The sequence below is a fragment of the Centroberyx affinis genome, unplaced genomic scaffold (assembly GCF_046629955.1).
Source record: "Centroberyx affinis isolate AG114_WGS23_722 - 3 ecotype Tasmania unplaced genomic scaffold, CSIRO-AGI_Caff_v1 ptg000312l_1, whole genome shotgun sequence".
In the NCBI taxonomy this organism is placed as follows: Eukaryota; Metazoa; Chordata; class Actinopteri; order Beryciformes; family Berycidae; genus Centroberyx; species Centroberyx affinis.
Window position 1 is genome coordinate 74,175 of NW_027278989.1, and position 18,873 is coordinate 93,047.

The 18,873-nt window shown below is 40.1% G+C and overlaps 1 protein-coding gene across 1 annotated transcript in view; it reads left to right on the top strand.

Moving 5' to 3' along the window:
• Nucleotides 1-914: 914 nt before the first annotated feature.
• Nucleotides 915-18,873, top strand: part of LOC139640933 (calcium-dependent secretion activator 2-like) — a 38,279-nt gene continuing 20,320 nt past the window's right edge. The window contains exons 1-4 of the mRNA XM_071515135.1: nucleotides 915-924; nucleotides 1,112-1,212; nucleotides 5,492-5,500; nucleotides 18,322-18,478. Of these exons, the coding sequence (XP_071371236.1) occupies nucleotides 915-924; nucleotides 1,112-1,212; nucleotides 5,492-5,500; nucleotides 18,322-18,478 (277 nt within the window). The remainder of the gene's footprint in view (nucleotides 925-1,111; nucleotides 1,213-5,491; nucleotides 5,501-18,321; nucleotides 18,479-18,873) is intronic.

Genomic DNA, 18,873 nt, shown 5'->3' on the forward strand with positions numbered 1-18,873 from the left:
GCTGATACTGAGATCTTTTTTTAACAGGAGAGCTGTCAGTCTGCTCCCTCAGTGTTTTTCTCTATATGAAGATAATGAGGAGGAAGCTGACAGGGAGACCGCAGCTTCTGGAGGGATTTGTAGTCTTGATGAGGAATTTTATTTTATGGCATGTGAGATTTGCCTTCAGGTTAAACAGTGAAATGGACATTCTTAATTTGTTTATGTTGGCTTTCAACACACAGCAGCCGATAAACGGTCTTGAATTATCGGCTCAGAGCGAATGTGTGTTTTACCGATCAGAACGCTCGGCTGAAACCAGCTGTTGTATAATTGTGTCGATTTTAGTCATGGATGATCTGTTTCTCTCATTGTATGATACGTGATCTGAGGTTCAGGATTCAATACAACCAGGATACGACGTGATCAATAAAAGTTCAGTGACAACAAAGTCTGACTGTGCAGAATTCTGTTTATTTCTGAGACTCAGATCTTTCCAGCGATGCCATTGGCTGCTAGAATGTAAACAACAATTTAAAAAGGTCGTTACAAAGTGACAATAATATAATTTGGATGGAGAGCTTGTGAAACTGTGATGGTCAAGAGTCTCATTAGTGATTACTACAGCAGAATAACATGGAGCTGATATCACCATTCATGTTCCTGACAGCAGAATAACATGGAGCTGATATCACCATTCATGTTCCTGACAGCAGAATAACATGGAGCTGATATCACCATTCATGTTCCTGACAGCAGAATAAGATATCACCATTCATTTTTGTCACATTTTGTATTGTGATATATTGAATTCTGATATATCGTCACATCACTAATATATTTCTATGGGGAAAAAACAGGGGCAGGGCTTCCTTGCATGCAAAACAAAATCACTTCATTGTATCTCATATCAAATAATTTTAATAGAAGTAATTATGTCCACATGTCAAAAACAAACAGAGGCACATCTTCCAAAGTCAAGAACAAAATACCACAAAGCATCCAGGAACAACACACAACAGCTCTCTTTCCAAACTTTCTCTCTCCATACTGAATGTCCCGGTGTGTGTGTGTTTTGTGTGTGTGTGTGTGTGTGTGTGTGTGTGTGTGTGTGTGTGTGTTTGTCCCTCAGTGGACGCTCAGGCGGCTCCGGAGAAGCGTCTGGAGGACATGATGCGTCTGGGGGAGCTGTGCATCGAGGTGCTGCAGCAGAACGAGGAGCATCACTCTGAGGTTCGGACACTGCTCCACACACTGGAGGGGGACTGGGGGAAAAAAAACACAATACATTTTGCGATTCTGCGATTTCCAAAAATCTCAGAGTCTGCAGTTCATTTCTTCAGAGAGAGTTTGGTCCAAACTGGATTTGTGAACAAGGAGTTTTAGAATCAGAACCTTCATCGGACTCAGACTCAGTAAATCCGCACACTTTTATTAACAAAATCACTTTTCTTTAAAGTTCTAAAAATTGTATGACAAGAAAAACATGTGATGATATTAATCACAGTTTAAATCACAGTTTAAATTTCAATATTCTGTCAAATAATCGCAATTAGATTTTTGGTCGATATCTTTCAACACGTCGTCTGAAAATAGCTGAAGGATTTAATTTTTTCTTTGACAGTCGGCTTCACACATGACCTGTAGGAAACTGCTGCGAAAGACTTTCATAACAATTTCTAAAGCGACAGTCGCCTACACTTAAAACAATCTTAATGAAACTATTTTTATTTTAAACACATAATCTACTGACAGTGTTCATAACAGCTGCTGAGATAAATCGGCAATAACTAAATAAGCTGCCCGTGTCATGATTTTTTTCTTTTTACAGTTTAAGTATGATTTTATAAAAAAAACTAACACTATTATTAATTTTAAGAAGTTAAAAATGACAAATACAGGAACAAAGTAAGTATGTATTGTTATGTTGTTGTTCATTATTATGTATTTATTTATTGTAAAATCATTTTTTCTATCGCTCGCTGCAGAAAATGAGCCTTTTTCCCGATTTGTTTGTTGTTAATTTTTCACCAAAACAACAACTCTTTTCTTCCGATAGAGATATTCTGTTGTCTTTTTTTTTTTTTTTCTGACTGCATCAAATGACGCTCCAGAAGTCAGTCACTTGATCATTTCATTAAGGTTCATGATCACTTTTTTGCAGCACTGTCCATTTTCTTCCTCGCTAAAGTGGCAGCTGACACGGCGAGCGGCGAGGCAGGATGAAAACAACGCCCACGGTCCATATGCACACGTCGTTTACAAGCCGCCGTGTAAAACTGATCAATCATAGGTGTTGAGACGTTCCTCCAGCTCCGGTCCAATCGGCCGCTCGGGCATCTGCTTCTGAGCTATTAATAACGCGCTTCGCTCTGCGGCTGTCATGGCGACCGGAGAGTTTCTGTCTGAGGTTCGGATTTGACGCCGACCGCAAATTAGAGGCAGCGTTTGTAAGGAAGCTGTCAGAGACGGAGTTTACTGATGAATCATAATTATTTACCCAGGTACTGTTCACGTCAACGCGTCCTTAAGTTCTCCCTACTTGTTTCTTTTGTCTTTGTTTCATTACGATGACGAATGGAGATGAATTAGTGTTTCACTGCTGCTTTCTTTCTCTTTCAGTCATTTTAAAATAAAGTTTCTGTTATCTTATGAACGCTCTCACACAACAAATACAAAAAGGAATTCATACTCCAACTAAAGAAGTATCCTGGACATGACAGACACTCACGTTACACACACACACACACACACACAAAACCTTGATTGACATAAAACCAGAATCCAGACACCAAACCAAACCAGGTCAAGACTTCATCTCCTGATATAGAAAAGCGTCACACAGTGAGGTGGAGCTCACACAAACACAAATGCAAAAGTAAATAACTAAGTCAAATGTTATTTATACAGTACTTTCCATACACAGGGAAACTCAATGTGTTTCACATAAAAGCAAAACCTAAAGAAAACAGTACAAATTGTACCAATTCACACATTGGAAAAATAAAACAAAAAGAAACATCAAACAGGAAGAAACTTCAGTCTGTAAAGCAGTGGATGATTCCCACACTGCCGTCTGTTCACACACACATGCACACACACCACATACACACACACATTTAGGTGTACACATTACTAAAAAAATAACTAAGAAAATAACTAAATACATTTACTCAAGTACTGTACTTAAGTACAATTTTGAGGTACTTGTACTTGAGTATTTCCATTTTATGCTACTTTGTACTTATACTCCACTACATTTTAGAGGGAAATATTGTACTTTTTACTCCATTACATTTATTTCACAGCTATAGTTACTAGTCACTTTTCAGATCAATATTTTATATTTAAAACATTTGATCATCTTTATAAAATAACTATAAAATAGCATTGTTATAGATTAGACTACCCAAAAGTATAGCTAAATTGTTAAGATTAGCTTCACGTTGACAACTTTAAAATGCTGCTTACATGTACATGTATGTCAATAAATCAGTATTAATATTCCAATAACTTACTTTGATACTCTAAGTACATTTTGCTGTCAATACTTATGTAGTTTTACTTAAGTAAGATTTTGAATGCAGGACTTTTACTTGTAATGGAGTATCTTTACATTGTTGTATTGCTACTTTTACTGAAGTAAAAGATCTCAGTACTTCTTCCACCACTGCACATGTCCACACACACATACACATCTGCAGAAGCTATAAACCCAGTGCATTTTGTCTGTGTATTAACAGGCTACATGCAGGCATGATGAATCAACACAGAACCCACTGGACCCTGTGTCCACCCAGGCACGCATCACCCAAAAAAATGTTTAATTAAAAAATATTATTCATTTTCTCATGGGCTTATTCTTACAAAACCCTTGGTAATAATTTAAAAGTTATCCTCTCCTAAATATCTCATGAAAGGTTTCCAAACTTTGAAAAAACCCTCCAAGTTCTCCCACAGAACATAATTACGGAAGCCCACTAAGGACAAACATTCATACGTTTTGTTTACGCAGTTTTCCCGTGATAATGAGTTAATTTAGTTTTCTTAGTCATTCACACAAACACAAGATCTTTTGTCAAGACTTTAGAAACCTTTTCAAGTCATCAGAGTCAAAGTCAAGTCCCAAGTCACCAGAACCCAAGTCAAGTCTCAAATAGGGAAGAGCGGGGTAAGATGGGTAAGTTGAGCCACCCCCTGTATCCTAGCAATGGTAAGCACTGTGTCATGTGACCAGGCATTTAGGAAGAGACTTCCATCTCAACATGGCTGCGATGGAAGCAGCCACATAAGAGAAGTAGCAAGTACATTTATGCTCATAAAACGTTTTTTTGCAACAAAAAGTGCATTTTTGACATTTATTGTGTAATGGCTTTTGTCTCAATATCAGTTTAGCTACATTCAAACATATAAGCAATAAATGTTGGTCTATTACCAATGACCAAAACCAGAGGAATTAATTAGCAAAAGGTTAGCAGAGAACTAGTGTGTACACCAATTTTCTGGTGGCTATGGGGTAAGTTGAGCCATGGTACCACTGTTTTTTTTAAGAAGTTGTATTATCATTCTTGTTTTGTTAAGCTGCATTCTTACCAGTTCATCAAAGTCAACATCCTGAAATATGGTTGGAAGCATTTGTTTTAGTTCTGTCCCATTTTCCTTGCCAAGATAACATTTTGAGTAAAAGCTGGCTCACCTTACCCCGCTCTCCCCTATTCTCTTCACGCATCAAGTCAAGTCTCAAGCAATTTAAATTGTGACTCGAGTCCAAGTCATGTGACTCAAATCCCCACCTCTGTTTATCTTTGACATTTCTTTGCTAAAACCTACTGTAGGTTTGCACAAAGCCAAAGACCCAAAGCATAGGATTTTCTTAAAGGATAACGCTGCTTTTTAAAATAAATTTCTCACCGTCAACAAATCCTATGAAAATAACTAAATCAACGTGTTTGCTCTGCTCCCGTTACTTTCCGTCTTCCCACATTCCGTTTTTAGCCGTCAACCCGGAAGTCATTGGCTCCAATTGTAAGATAAAAACCTTGAAATTCAGCTCACAAAGACATAGTTTACATTTTAAAAATCGCTAACTGTTACCACGAAAAGTCAGGCTGTTGTAGTTATTACCAATAACCAGTTATTACCTTTCCTGAGATGGAAAACGTGTTTACAGCCGGCTTATTAAGTGTTTTTTAATACAATGGAGTTCTCTGGCTGCTGGGACATGGCTGCACTGGGCAGCAGCTACATGGACCAGACTTGCTGGCTTAGGATTTGTTGACGGTAAGCAATGCATTAAAAAACACCAGCCTGATCCTTTAAGACATTCCTAGTTTGATGCAGTGTTTCCCTAAAAGTAATGGACTAAGTCGTACCTGATTCCATAGCAGATATATTGTTTGCAACCTCAGCCCAGAACTTCTAAACCCAAACCCACTGGACAGAGTCCAGAACATGCTGTTGCTCTCTGACTGTCTCTCCTTTTCTCTTTGTCTTTCTATTCCGTCGTGGAAAGGGAAGAGAGGTAAGTTTGTCTTCCTCTCGTCTTCACTCCTGTCTGTCTGTCTGCTGGTTTGTCAGGTGGATTCTGACCACATCTTCACTAGTGATACATGTTTGTTTGGTCTCATTGTGTCCATCGGTGTGTCTTTAGTGACGATTCGTGTTTTTTTCTTTTTCATCGATTTATTTTCAGATCATGTGACTTCTGTTCTATTACGCACGACATATGTGTGTTTATTCTGAAATGACCTGATGAAGATCTGACTCAGACGGTTTAGTGTGCGGACTCTTCATGTCGAAACTTTTCCGTCCACACTAGCGTTTTTGAAAAGTTTGCTGTCCACACCGAACGCATCAAAAACGCATCATTTCTTCCACGGCCCTGTGCAGGACACTTCGGCCGGACGCTTTACGCCACCGCCGTTTTTGTTGTTCTACAGTGTGATGGTGAAGAACGAAGCCTGGGGGAAAAATGCCTGAATCGAAAAGTGAGAAAGCGTCACAGTAGAGTTGTTGTTCTTCTCTAAGTTTGGGGCGGCTCTCCGGACGTAACCAGCGGATTCAGCCCGGATGGATCACATGACGTCACACGTTGTCAGAAAGCTCCCCACATTGTCAGATCCTCAGCCCGTCAGACTTTACCTGTTTGCCGTGCGTTCGTCTCCTCTTCTGTCACGACCCGGTCTCACGGCAGTTTGTGAAATACTCACGAAATTGAATCTATTGATTCGTGTTCATGGACAGGATTTTTCATTTTTTTCCGTGACACTCAGCACGACTTTCAAACTAATGTGTTTCAGTTGGAAGTATCTTTCGTGCCTGCAACACGTTTTTTTTTTCTGTCAGTCGGGACTCAGGAAGTAGCGTGACACTGAAACAAAACGGAGGCCGGTCAGGGCGTTGTGGTCGGGGGGGCGGACGGGCGTATAGGTTTCCCTTCGATGCCGACGACCGGGGTTCGATTCCCGGCGTGTTCAAAGTACATTTCAACAAAGCCACAATTTTTAACGAATGTTTTTCTTATTTAAAGTCGAGATGAAATGAAAAATGCATTTTTAACCCTTTTAGATCACATCCCCGGTCATATTGTGCACCTATTTAACAATATATGCCAAAAAAAAATACAAAAAATCAATTTCTTTGTATTCTTATATCAAAATCCAATCATGTTTTCTTCCTGTAAAACAAAATATGCCGTGTGCTTACGTAACCAACCGATTTCAACCAATAATATCATGACATCCACCCATCAATCATTCTTCAACCTGGTGTGTGTGGAGCCAACAGTCCTCTGTAGCTCCGTATCGCGCTAAACTCTAAGCCCCGCCCACTGTTTAGCGGTCCAATCAAATGCGAAGGATTTGATTTAAATCCCTCTTGTAACTGTACACCGCTCAAATATTCCGTTTCACTGGGAAATACGTCACAGTACAGAAGCTAAAGGCGCTATAACTTCCGTTTCAGTGGGACTTTAACCATGACCAAACCATTTCTCTAACCTTAACCAAGTTGTTTTAGTTGCCTGACCATAACCGTAACAAAAGTAGTTTTAGTTGGAATTCCATACCCACAAACATTAGAAACTCAGGAAGCTTTGCAGTGTTTAAATCCAGCCTCAAGCTTTGGCTAAAGTCAGCACAAATGTGTCACCACCAATGATTGTTTTGTATATACTGTATTTATCATACTGATTGTATCTATCTCACACTGTTGGACTTTTATGTATTGTGCTGCTTTATGTAGTGTATTTGTTACAGCAGATGTAAACTAGCTACCAGCTAACTCTGGTGCAATTACTTCTAATTGTGCGCTGTCTCTGCAAAAATAAACTAATAAAATAAATAAAAATAAAACATTTGCCAAAATTTACGTTTTCAAATTCGTGGTGGAGGAACATAACTCAGGTCGTGGTGGAGGCACGTTTTTTAGGTCTTGTTCATTTCATGACAAAAATGGCAAAATCGTGTCCATGTACATGATCAATAGATTAAATTTTCGTGACTATTTCACGAACTGCCGTGAGACCGTCTGTCACGGTCCTTCTCATACATGAATTAAAAGTTTCTGCGGTCACTTATGCAGACTGTCACGATGCTTGGCTCTTTGAAACCTGTTAAAACTATGTGGGTGTCAGTGAATCTTCCTTGCAGATTCGTTGTTTTGGTGATATGTTATTCATAATTATGTACAGCAGATGTGATGACACCAATGGTTTTTTTTTTTTTTGTCTGAATTATCGAACCTCCAATCTCATGTTGTTGTTTCACAGCTCAGATAAAAATAGGTGGACAAAGTTATTCAGTTGACTCTTCAAACCGCAGCAGGGTGAGGATCCGTTAAGGCTTCATTTTGATTTGATTTGATTTGGATCTCTTTTAGCCCATTGGCTAATTTTCCAAGAGTCCACATTAAAAACATTCATGCATACAATAATTAATAATAATACAACACATAATTGTTGACACACACATATCATATACATACATGCATACATACACACATATAACCTGCATACATTATCCTGTATGGACCTATATATACATATTCATCTACATGTGTTCACATATAATACCAATACTCTACAAACCTACTGACAGTGCAATACAATAGTGCGATGATAACTACATTTCAATCATGAAATCTTGCAATCAACAATTCAGCTGCTGTACTGTTCTTGAGTGAGTTATTGTAATGAATTCCATAATTTAACAGTTCTGAAAAAAAGTATATATATATAAGAATAAAAGTCTGTCTTCCCGTTTCAGTTTTTATTTTTGGTAGTACATAATGATTTTTATCTCTTATTCTGATGTTAACTTGATGTTCATCATGTACTAATAACAATTTGTCCTTAATACTAACTGGCTTTTTAAACTTTTATATTTATATTATTTATACTTTTATTATTACAATAAGTAGTTCACTCACCTTAAGACCATTCTTGCTGCCTTGTTTAGTGTGATCTGCAGTCTCCTCATACCGTATTTCCTCTAATATTGGCCCGGGCCTTTATTTCCCTCAGCTGCAGAGGGTACCAGGCCTTTATTGGAAGCAGGCTTATATTAGAAACAGGCCTTTATTTCTGATTCCCTCTGTTTGATAAGTATATTTGCTCATATTTTAGTACGAAGCCTCCTTGTTTTCTGATCTGCTTCCGTTGGGGTTCGTTAGGTAGCTGTTTTTTTTTGTTACTGCGACGCATTACCGATAATTACGGTAATCGACGACGGCACACTCCAGAGACTTCCGCCGGGCACCAGGAGTTTACCGGGATCCACCGTTGTTTTTTCCTTTGTGTTTTTCCCCGGCCTGGATATTCGGGGCCGGCCTTTATTTGATCGTGTCGACCACGGCCCCGGACGTTATCGGAGACCCCGCTTTTAATTGACTACCGGACACTATTAGAGGAAAAACAGTATCTCTCTGAGCTGCATTGCCCCACACTGCACAGCAATAATTAATGTGACTGTAGATTACCTTAAGAATTTATTTAGATAAAAACTGGTGTGGTAATTCAGGCCCTTGTGTAATTGAACTGCTTCAGAGTAATTTAGCGGCGGGTGTCGGTGTGTGTCACGTTCTCACCAAGCTGGATTGAATGCAAAAGGCTGGATAGAGAATCTAAAAATAAGAATTTCAACAGTCTGATAATATTTACTTTTTGCAGTTTTGTAGAATTGATGTCAAAGTGAGAATGTCTGAATGCAGATGAGGAAAAAGAAGAGGCGGAGATCTGCACAAAAGACCTGCTGCTCCTTAGCTGTTCATCCATTATGACAGAAAATACTCTCAAATCAATGCCAGTGACAGTCTGCACTTTCATCTCACATCCATAGTGATGAGTGTGGAGTCTAAACATTTTTTTTTTTGCTGTACTTATGAAGCACACAGCATGTCAAGCCTGCATGAAGATATTATATCATATTCTATTCTACGTTATAGTAAAAATAGAATACACTAGATGAAATTGTAATGATCCTGTGTGATGATCGGGTCGATGCAGCAGCAAACAATAGGGCACAGCAAAGAAAAAAAAGTAGGATACAAATAAGAACAGAGCGAACGTACGAGAAAAGACATAAAAAATAAAATAGTGCTGTGCATACTCTTCATTAAGTGGTGGCACAGAGGAGAGGCTAGAAACTATAAGGAAGCTTCTGTCACTTTGTCTTCTGTGTTTTAACTCCAGCTTCAGCCTTTAGAGATGATCGGGTTTCCGGTGGATGAGGCAGAGGCTGAGCACAGCAGAAGAAGCCGGCTGGGTTTGAGCAGCTTTCTAACGCTGTAGAGCTGACATGTTAACGGCTTTTATCGCTATATGGTTATATTGATGCATAAGAAATAACTACATGTAGCTTTATGTTTGATGTTTTGTTTATTTGTGCATGATAAATGATGAAAACTGGAAAAAAAAAAGGGGGAAAAAACACAAATGGAAGTGAACCCGAGTCAAAACTTAACACATTAGAACAGTATCAAAACAGAAAGAAATACATGTTATATATATGCTATACACCATAGTTACTAACTATGGTGTCTGTTAGTGGTAGTAAAGCTAAACTAAACAACAGTGTGTCCGCCTCGCTGGCTGCGGTAACAGAAGTGAGTGTGTGTGTGTGTGTGTGTGTGTGTGTGTGAGCTGACAGCTAGCTGCTGTTGTTACGGGACAGGAGTTCTCCCACGGCCAAACAGCCAGTGCCTGGATGCCCCGGAGTGTTAGCCGCTGTAATGAAGAATACAGCAAAATGAACCGGGTTGAGATCGAGCAGCAAAAACACATCAGTAGCAGCAGCCTGCATGTGAGGCGTTTAGGGAACATCGGTAAATTGTAGTATCTACCGATAGTCTGCATGTGAGGCGTTTAGGTGACATCTGTAATTTGTAGCTACAGAAAATAACCTGGGTTACACTTACGTTGTCGTGTGTTACTGGACATGTGACTCACTCTGCAGTCTGAGCCATCTGACATATGAGCTGGATCACACTGCAGCACTTCATTTTTCTATTAGGATATTTATTTTGTTGAGGAAAAAGGACTGAAAAAAGGATTTTAATAACCATTGGTTTTGGCCTTGGTGCCCGAAATTTTGCCCGCGATGCCCCAATAAATTTGTATTTATCAAAGGCCAAAGTGGCCTGGCCCTAAAAATGACTTCATTCCAGGCCTGTAGTTAGCGTAGCTTCGTTGTTGTAGAAAAGCTGATAGCTAGCTAGCTAAGCTACCCGGCAGCTACCTGTCCAACAGGGTCTCCGTCCTCTCCTTCAACACTCACCAGCAGGTGAAAGCCAACAGATTCTCTCTGGTTTTGGAGCGAGTCTTGTCTGCTTGGTGTTTCGCTTCGTTGTGCTTGTGTTTTGTACCGCTCTGGGGACCAACCGGGCCGTGGCGTCTCATGTTTCACTCTGGAAACGGTTAGCCGATCGGAACGGAGGGGTCGTTAATATTAATGAGCCTTAAAGACACAGAGACAGAAACGGCCTGTTCTTGGTAAGGCTCAGAGAGATGCTGGAAAATGAACGTGGAGAAATGGATTGAGAGAGTTTTTGGTTCATGACACCACACACACAGCTTTGACTGGACAGAAAATAAAACACTGGAAAGTGGAGAATATGGATTTTAAGTCAACTGAATTTCTATGCACTTCAGTCAGTCTGGATGCTAAATTAACTTCTCATTATCCACCTGGTCAGAGTGATTTTCTGATGCACATGAACTTTACCAGAATATATTTTTTTGGGTTGGAAAAGCAGTTGTTGTTAGTGGGCCTGCAGCATGGTGGGAGGTGAGAGTCCTGCTGACACGGCGCCTGATGTCAGCTGACTGTGGCGAGCGGCAGGAGGCTGCAGGGTTAGAGAACAGTTAAGTTTTCACGTGGCATTGAACCGAGCAAACTTCTCCTTTCGCCCTCGTGAAGCTCGCGCAACAATACAGTCGTGTTCAATAGAAACGTGCTTTCTCACATTTTTTTGACAAGTCATTTTCCAGCGAGCGGAGCGGAGCGTGGAGGCGCGGCCGGCCTTGGCATCACAAAGACTACATTAGCCCTTTACAGCGCCGCCGCTCTCTTTGTCGCATTAAAACACGGAGAGAGAGAGGGAGAGGGAGAGAGAGAGAGAGAGAGCGAGCGCGGCCGCATTAGGTCTGAAAACATTTTGGTTGTAAACAGGTTGGAGATGAGCTTTGTGAATAAATCTGGAGGTTTCTTTTTTTTTTTTTTTGAAAGGGAGAGGAGATGAGTGGCTGGCGTTAAATGCCGTGTCACCGCTCTCCGCTCGCCTCTCACCTCGCCGCCTTCAACGTCCGTCTGTCTTTCCTTGAATCCACCGCACATTCGAGAGAGAGAGAGAGAGAGAGAGAGAGAGAGAGAGAGAGAGTGAGAGAGAGAGAGAGAGAGAGTAAGAGAGAGAGAGAGTGAGAGAGAGAGAGTTGGGGATAAGTGTCGGAGAGCTGGTTTAAAGCTGTTTGTCGGTGCAGGAAAGTGAAAAGGCGCGTTGCGTTTGAAAGGCCTGATGAGGTGACGAGGCGTCCCACAAGGCCAAGGGTGTTCGCTGTGGAGCCTTGTGTCATTTTTCCTTCCATCTCTCTCTCTCGCTCTCTTTGTGTCTCTCTCTCTCTCTCTCTCTCTCTCTCACACACACACACACAAATAATGACCTCAGTCCATCAGGCTTCGGTTCAGAGGCTGGTTGCACTTCCCTCTGACCAACGCTATTGACGGGTTGACTGCTTGATGATCTTTAGACTGTGTTGGTGTGTGTGTGTGTGTGTGTGTGTGTGTGTTAAGAGGTGGGGGTGTGTACTTTCATCAGCCTTGGCCATTTATTAATTTTTTTATCAGTGTAAAGCCAGCAGACATGGCACGAGCAGATACAGATATTTAATTTGTACATGAATATGTTCTGATGGACAAAGTGGGATTTCTGCACCTTTTCTTTTAATCCATGCCAAAAGCTTCAGTATATAAACCTGCTGCTTGTCCCTGTGATGTGTGTTTCAGGTTTGGATCAATTCATGAATGAACTCATCAATTCAGCTGAGGAATTGGAATTGGAAATTCGGTAACACTTTCTATGACGTCCATGTCTATAATGCATTATAAACATAATTATAATGCGTTATAATCTGCTTATAGCACTGTGTAATTATAGTTATAAGCACTCATAAATATTCATAATGCTTTATAACAATTATAACACATTATAAAGCATTTTATAATGACTTATAATGTCAAGTATCGTAATACTTCATAATTGCTGGTCACTCACTGACATTTTTTTTTTGCAGGGATCATAGTGTATTATTCTCATAGCTGTAATACATTATAATCATTTTATAATGCATTATAATCACTGTTATAACGCATTATAATGTGATTATAAATGACTCTAACTGGTCATTGTAATTCCTGAGGTATAGGCAGATATAATACATTACAGGCTGGTTATAAGTCACTGTGGCCCTCATTTATCAATCTAACGTAGAAACCAGCACAGAAATCATCTCAGGACACGTCAGGGTTCAGCTGTGATCCATGAAACCTTCGTATCTCTCCGATCACATCGTAAGAATGATCGGGCGTTGATAAATGTGGAGGCTGAAAACAATCATCTTTTAAATATCACGCCCCTAGATATTCTCGGTTCAGAGGCCACGCCCCCAGAGTTTACCACACGGAGAGGCGTAATACGTCCAAGAAGAGAAACTTCTCCGACCTCGAAATAGAAACTCTAACGTCTGAAGTCCAGCTGAACCAGTTAGTTCTGTCTGGCAGCCTGGAAAGTCATCAAAGGAAGTCGGAAAAATGCAGCATGGAAATAAATCTCTGCTGCGGTCAACAGCGTTGCCGTCGACAACCGAACTCCAGCTGAGGTTTGAATATTTAATTATATAGTATTATATTATTATTATATATAATTATATATATATTGTATAGCCTATATATATAATAGTAGCCTAATATAAAGCTTGTATCGCAGTTCTTTACATTTAGGTGAGGAAAAAATGGTCAGACCTCAAACAAGTAGGCTATTTCAAAATGAAAGAGAAATTAATCTTAGACCAGAAAACTGTTAACACCGTTAATTGCAAACAATTTGAAAATACCTATTTATGTTAGGGATAGGCTGTATGACACATAGTCGATGTAGGCCTTTACAAAATAGAATATTTTGCCATAGGCTACATATTTTTAAGTGATGAATATGTGGCTGCATATGCGTAGATGCCAGTCAGAATATATGGTCTAATAACAATTCTCCGACTCAGCAGATTTACTCTGCTGCACCAAGTCCAGCTGACTGGAAAACTTGCTACAGGAGTTGAGACTTGACGTGAGATTTGATCGTAGCTCCGCTCACGTCCAAATTGATAAACGCCGAGCTTTGCGTGGAAATGACCGAACGCCCAGGTTTCTGTCGTACGTTCGTTTCATAAATGAGGGCCATGAGTGCATTATAGACATGGGCGTCATAGAAAGTGTTACCAGAAAGGTAAATCAAATACCAAATAAAATTCTGTGAGATTCCAAGGTTTTTTTTCTCGTTTTTTCACATATCTGAGATTACACACAGTGTTATGTATTATCCAAGAATGTATTCCAATAATGTGCAGTAATAACCAAAGCACTGGCTGAGGCCATTTTACTGTAAGAGCGGTGATGAGTCCTGCTGCTGTCTGTCATAACATCGAGGTCTTCTTCTTCTGCTGCCTCCGTTTCCCACCGCTCTTCTTCTGCTTTGCCTTTTCATGCTCGTCCTTGTTCTGCCGTTCCTCCGAGTCGCTTTCTGTCCTCCTTTGTGTGTTTTGTTGATGTATTTTCCGCATACAGTAAGTCATCGCACACTCGGGCGCACATCGCATTTCTTCACTGTTGGATGAAAACCTAGTAACTCCAGTTTTGGTGATTTTCATGTTTTAGCTCCAGCTGAAGGATGCCATGCCTCTCTGTCCGCTGTGAAACCTTTTCAAAGCCAGTTAGATAAACTCAGAAATGTGTCGTCAAGCTGTTTTTCTTTCCTCCTGAAATGTTTGAGGTTCGAGGTTTTCGTCTGACAACAGCGACTATGACTGAAACTTTCTCCAGTGTTTCTATAAACCATGAAGTTTATTTTCAGACATGGAGGCATTTCAGATTTGACCTCTGGGACTAGGCAGAGGGCGAACAAATTTCAGGCTGTCAAATTTAAATTCTTTTCACTTTCGTAGGCATGAAGGCGGTATACATCAATTATGTTTTATTTTTACGCTCTTATTACACATAGATTGCACAGAACTGCTGTAAACTCTGTTTTAATAAAGTAAAACATGAACAAATGGGGGATTGGACTAAATCCAAGTCAAGTGATTCAGATTTTAGATTTTTTCTCCCACCTGATCTCACACAAACGCATGAAATGAACACGACTTCTTCTGTGCTGTTTCCCAGCAGGAATCGGTTACTTGAAGGACTCGACTGTAAACAGTTAGTTCGGTCGAGTAATTTGATTGGACTAGAGGCATTCCATGAGTGCTGATATACAGTATAACCGTGATCAGGCTGCGTTCACACAGCGTTTGTTTGTGTGGAGAAACTCTGCTTCTTGTGAGGAGAAATAAAAAGTGGATCACGACTACGTCAGCTGACGTTAGCTGAGTAGCTGCTAGCTAACCAGCAGGTTAGCACTGCTAGCACACAATACAGTGTGCAACAAACAAATGCTTCCCAATATTTGCACCTAATGGAATTGTATCCAATTCTGGATATTCGGTCACTCGCGTAATTTCGGGCGTTAACTGGCATTTTTATACAGAGTTCACAACCGAAAGCTAAGTCACGTAAATTAATACACATTTCAGAAGCTATAGGTATCAAATTTAATAAATATCTATACACATTAAAGCATATAAAACACTAAGTTACGAACTTAGTCACGAACAAGAAGCGGGAAGCCTTAAATCCCACTTTGGGCGACAGTTACTTCATGTAGAGAATCTGTATCGGCTGATAAATGGAAAAATAAGAGCTTTGAGTACAGAGCCTGCACTTCTTACAAGTCTCTGTAACACTGTGAAGGTACAGGAAGGTTAATAAAGGGTTAATATCGACCGACACGGACAAAAGTAAGTGTCCGGAATTGGATATGAATTTTGAATTTCAAAAATAGGTGCGCTATCATCCATTTGCAGGGACTGGAAGAAAATCAATTACAAGTTAAGGTGAAAGCGATATTAAAGTTTAAAAAAGACAGATGGAGGATTGTTAATTTATTAGAAACTTCAGCGAAAGCAGTACAGGATGAAATATATTGGTATATGATTGTGATTTTTTTGGTCATATGCTGTCTGGAATTGGAGACCCTGATGTTAGTAGTGACAGCGATATGGATATTGACCTTCATCATGAGCGGCAGTCAGAGGAGGACGATCTGAACTCGTCTCTGCAAACCTCAAAGCAGCAGCTAGCCTGCAGGCAGGAAACAGTTTACCTGTTGCTTGGCAACACTTGGTAGTGGATCCTGAGGGAACTGTTGGTTTTGTTGGCGGAGACGAATAACATAAATCATCTGTTGTCTCAAATTACCATTACTTGATGGATAGCTTTGTTTATACAACTGTTAATATCACAGGAGAGGGAGAGCTGCTGTACTGTGTATCAGGACCGAGTCACAGCACACACTCTCTCTCCTGTGGTGTTTAGAGTCAGTGAAGCAGCTCAGGGGCAGTCAGGGCGCTGTGGTCTGTGCTGGATGGGGATGACTTTCAATCAGTCAGTCAATCAAACTTTATTTATATCAAATGCAATTCAAAGTGCTTGACAAAATGTAGGATGTTAAAAATGGATTTAGACTAGACTAATGCACAACCAAACCCCCCCCCCAAAAAAAAGTTAATTGAGTAAGACAACAATAAAAGATGGGTAGTTAAGATAATAAAAACAATAAAAAATAAAATTATGAAATACTACACAAAATAGATTTATTATAGTAAAACAGTAAAATGTTAATAAAATAAAAAAGAAAATAATGATCAACAGTGAAATGTTGATAAAACAAAATAGAAAAAAAAAATAATAATAATAAATAATGATAATAAATAAAATAAGTATAAATACTAAAACCATAAAATTATAAAACACTACATAAAAGCCAGACTGAATAGATGGGTGTTTAGTTTACGTTTATAAAAATCTATATTTTCAGCTCCTCTCAGATCCTCTGGAAGGCTCCAGCTGAAAGCAGCTTCACCAAATGTTTCTGTTCTGCTTTGTGGAACGAGAAGAACCGGAGGATCTGAGCGGCCTTCCTGCTTCATTAACCAAAAGCATTTTTTTTATATATATATTTTTTTTTATTGGAGACCGGAATCATACAAGTACATTCAAGTACAAAGTACAAATCTGTGTTCCAAAAATTTTTTTTTTTCCTCTCCCTGTTTTTTGGTGTTAGAACAGAGAACTAGAACAACACCTTTCTCCAACCCCTCACCCATCCAACTCCCAGAAAGAGACAAAAAAAGAAAACATACACATACAGAAAACTAAATAAAATAAATAAAACACATACTCAAAACGTGAATAAAATGAAATAAAATAGGGAGGGAAGTACAAAAAAAAAAAGGGATGCTCAGGGTGCTCACTTCGAAGAATGGATGCATTAAGAATCAGTTGGGCTCCAGAGAGGTCAGAATATTCACATATGAGATAACAGGCTGCCATCTCTTGTAGAAATTGGTAGTCGAGCCTCTTAAGGAATATTTCACCTTTTCTAGTGACAGAAAGGATATTAAATCATTTAGCCAGGATGTAGTAGAAGGTGGATTTGAGCTTTTCCACTGTAACAGAATACATCTACGGGCTGTGAGTGAGGCAAAGGCAACAGCATCTGAATCTTTCTCAGTAAGACTGGCAGGTAGGAGGGGCTCCCCAAACATGGCTGTCAAAGGACCGGGTTCTAGTGTAATATTGAGGGCTTCGCCTAACATATTAAAGAAACAGGACCAGAACTCAGCTAATTTTGGGCAAGAAAAAAACATATGAGTCTGATCTGCCGGTGAAGAGCCTCATCTATCACAGGTACCAAAAGCATTTCTGAGAGGCAGTCTGGTGTAAGGCCATGTGGTGCCTTATAAGCTAATAAAAGAATTTTAAAATCAATACGAAAGCTAGCAGGTAACCAGAGTGTAAAGACTTTACAATAGGCGTAATGTGACTTGAATGTAGGAGACTGGAGTTCAGTTCCCAGCTTGTACGATGGAAATTTCTTCCATGAGTCAAATTTTTTGTTTTTCTTAATTAACCGAGCAAGGCCTTTTCTCCAAACCTTAACCAAGTTGCTATAGTTGTCTAAACCACTGATTCTCAACCTTTTTCATATCAAGGACCCCTAATTTATTCCACATTAGAGCCACAGACCCCCATTTGATGAGATTTTGTCTCTCAAATCTGAGAATATTTTTGTTGTTAGATATGATTTTGTCCAGAATTCCCATCTGTATTGAGATTGGGATAACAGTGAAACTAATCATTCTTCTGCATTCTCTAATTGAGTTAACTTCTTGTAAATGAAACTATGCTGAAGTTTAACAATTCATTCAACTTTCTGGGGACCCCCTCAAGGACCCCTGGTGGTCCCCGGACCCCACGTTGAGAACCACTGGGCTAAACTGAACCGTTAGCCGACCTCTAGCTGCAAATGTCGTGTCCAGTTCTTTCCTTCAGAGTTTGTTCTCATTTCTCGTTTTTCTTTTGTATGAGTTCATGTTGATTTCCTGTCATGACCTTCCCTCCTCTCTCTCTCTCTCTCTCTCTCTCTCTCTCTCTCTCTCTCTCTCTCTCTCTTTCTCCCCCCACCCCCCCCCCCCCCCAGGCGTTCTCCTGGTGGCCGGACATGATGGCGGAGCACGCAGAGAGCTTCCTGTGTCTGTACAGAGCCGACATGGACGCCGCGCTGCAGGTCCAGCCGGTGGACTCCTGGGACAGCTTCCCGCTCTTCCAGCTCCTCAACAACTTCCTGCGAACTGACCGTGAGTCCAGACCACACACACACACACACACACACACACACACACTTCTGCTGGAGCCCCACAACAGAGAGAAACCCTCCTGCTTCTCTGTTACATCTTACAAGAATTGCATCTAATGTGAGTGTGTATACGCCGTAAAACAAACTGAAGAGGGAAATCCAAAAGTGTCTCTGTCTTCCCTCCGCCCGCCCACACACACACACACACACACACACACACACACACACACATGAAGAAGAAGAAGACATGTAGTTTAATGAGGGTTTCTGGGTAATGAAGTCCTCAAAATCCCTTTCTCTCTGCAGATTCAAGATGAAAGTGAAATGACAGCCGTGGGGAAATCGGGTCGTTGCAGCAATAAAGTAGTATGAGAATACAGCTGTAAAGAGGGAAAA